Source organism: Ammodytes marinus, assembly GCF_949987685.1.
Source record: "Ammodytes marinus genome assembly, chromosome: 18".
In the NCBI taxonomy this organism is placed as follows: Eukaryota; Metazoa; Chordata; class Actinopteri; order Uranoscopiformes; family Ammodytidae; genus Ammodytes; species Ammodytes marinus.
In genome coordinates, this window is record NC_137222.1 from 3,072,624 (window position 1) to 3,075,123 (window position 2,500).

The 2,500-nt window shown below is 34.6% G+C and overlaps 1 protein-coding gene across 1 annotated transcript in view; it reads right to left on the reverse strand.

Annotated features, from left to right (window-relative positions):
- cwc27 (CWC27 spliceosome associated cyclophilin) overlaps positions 1-2,500 on the reverse strand; it is a 30,439-nt gene that overhangs the window by 20,662 nt on the left and 7,277 nt on the right. The window contains exons 8-10 of the mRNA XM_080046571.1: positions 1,834-1,913; positions 1,700-1,736; positions 305-483 (exon numbers count right to left, since the gene is read on the reverse strand). Of these exons, the coding sequence (XP_079902697.1) occupies positions 305-483; positions 1,700-1,736; positions 1,834-1,913 (296 nt within the window). The remainder of the gene's footprint in view (positions 1-304; positions 484-1,699; positions 1,737-1,833; positions 1,914-2,500) is intronic.

The following is a 2,500-nucleotide window of genomic DNA, read 5'->3' on the forward strand; positions in this document are numbered from 1 at the left end:
CCCACCAGGTCATAACGCGTCATTACAACTGGATCCCAAACTTCACGATTCAGCTGAAACTAAAGCGACACAATCTGGGCTATTTATTGAACAAACCCGCCATCTGCTGGTCGAGGTCTGTATTTTTTTTTATTTTTAATTGAAAGGCAAGGCAAGGCAGGTTTATTTCTATAGCACAATTCAGACACAAGGCCACTCAAAGTGCTTTACAGGGGCATGAAATACATCAAGATTAAAATACATCAAGTATAGAATAGACATTAGAAAAGTTAGAAGAAAGAAACAAACAAACACGTAGACCAACCTGCGACTGGGCTTCTTCCCCCTGTCCTCGTCCTCGCTGGGATCTGTAGTTTTCTCTGCTTTTAGTTTCTGTAGTTTCTTACTGACGAGTTCTCTCATCTTCTGTCTCTGCTCCGAGTCGATATCTCCATCCAGCTCCATGTCGCCTTCCACACCATCGTCCTCCTCCTCACCGTCTGACTGCAAGGGACACATTATTTATCTATCTATCTATCTATCTATCTATCTATCTATCTATCTATCTATCTATCTATCTATCTATCTATCTATCTATCTATCTATCTATCTATCTATCTATCTATCTATCTATCTATCTATCTATCTATCTATCCTTTATTTATACTCAAATCGTCTGACTGCAAGGGACATGTTATTTATTTATCTATCTATCTATCTATCTATCTATCTATCTATCTATCTATCTATCTATCTATCTATCTATCTATCTATCTATCTATCTATCTATCTATCTATCTATCTATCTATCAATCAATCTATCTATCAATCAATCAATCTATCTATCTATCTATCTATCAATCAATCTATTTATTTATTTATCCTTTATTTTTACTCAAAAGATAAAGTTGAGGGGTGTCCCTATGATTCACTATCACAGGAAAAATTATATAAAAAAATATTAATTCATAATAAAAATGTATTGACTTAGTTATTGAGGAAAATATGGAATATATAGGCCTATATATATTATTTTTTTATAAATATTTTTATTAAATTTTTTAACACCATCCTCCTACTCCTGACTGCAAGGACACATTATAATTCACTATCACAGAAAAAAATTACTATTACATATTACATTTCTTTTTTTCAGGGGAGTCTTGGCCAATAAAGCAGCATAAACACATCAAAGTTACACTATAGAAGATAAAATTTCACATTTTAAATTAAAATTCGACACACAAAACACAATAAGACAATTAGTCCCATTTTAAGCAAGTCAGTGCATAGTAACAGGACGTGTGCAGTTTGTGTTTAATAGTCATTAGGCCTATAATTCACTAGCACAGAAAAAAAACTAATTTTGTTTGGAGGAAAATATATAGTTTTTTTTTATATACTTAATACTTATTATACTTTATTTGTAAGCTTTATTAGACAGTTTTGAAGAGACAAAGACCAAATGGGGCAGAGAGGGGGAATGACATGACCGGATTCTAACCTGTCGTCTGCTGTGAAGAGGACTGAGCCTCTAACCACTACAACATCAGCGCACCGAAGATATAAAACATGTTAATCTCATTTGGTCAATGATTGTTTGGGGTGTGGGGTGGGTTGGGGTTATAAATGTCTGTGTGTTTGTATAAAAAAGAAAATGTAATAAAAATTATTTATGGAAAAAATAAACATTTTAATCTTCCGAATTTGTCCGACTTACCTCATCTGCGTCACCTGGCGTTTTCTTCTTCTTTTTCCTTTTTAAAAGTAGAATAAATGCATTAATTCTATGAATATAAAGGAATGCTTTTATTATGTTAATACTATTAATGAATGAGTTATTGTTGTTCGTACTTATCCACTGCTGGCACTGAGCTCAGTCTGGGGTCGTCTTTCAGGAGGTCGTGACTGCTTTTACTTTTTCCCTTCAGTGTCTGAAGAGAAACAAACAATGAAAAAATTATGAATTTTATAAATTATAAAATAATTTTTAACTTCATTGCAACCTCCATTTCTGATATTTTCATTTAAAAACAGGTACAGTGTGTAATATATTTTCGAGTATTTAGCGGCATCTAGTGGTAACTCCCTTGCGCCTAGCACTCCCTTGCTAACCCGTCCCTTTTGGGTGAATTTACAGAAGCTACGGTGGCCTTCTTACATTTCCATTTCATTTAAAAAAAGGTACAGTGTGTAATATCAGAGTATTTAGCGGCATCTAGTGGTGAGATTGTAGATTTCAACGCTCCCTTGCTAACCAAACCCTTTTGGGAGACTTTACAGAAGCTACGGTGGCCTTCAAGGACAAGAAGCTATAGTTACTAAAGATGGCATCATCCAACACCACTGCCTCAAGTCTTTCCACAATATCAAGTGATGAGGTGAAGATGTATTTAGTTATTTATTCTATAGTACTTCTTCTTCTTCTTGGTCTTCCAACAGGTGCATTTCCCCAGGACGCCCACTTTACATAAAAAACCGTGTAAGGCCGTTAAGTTTGTCCGTTCTGAGCTACTGTAGA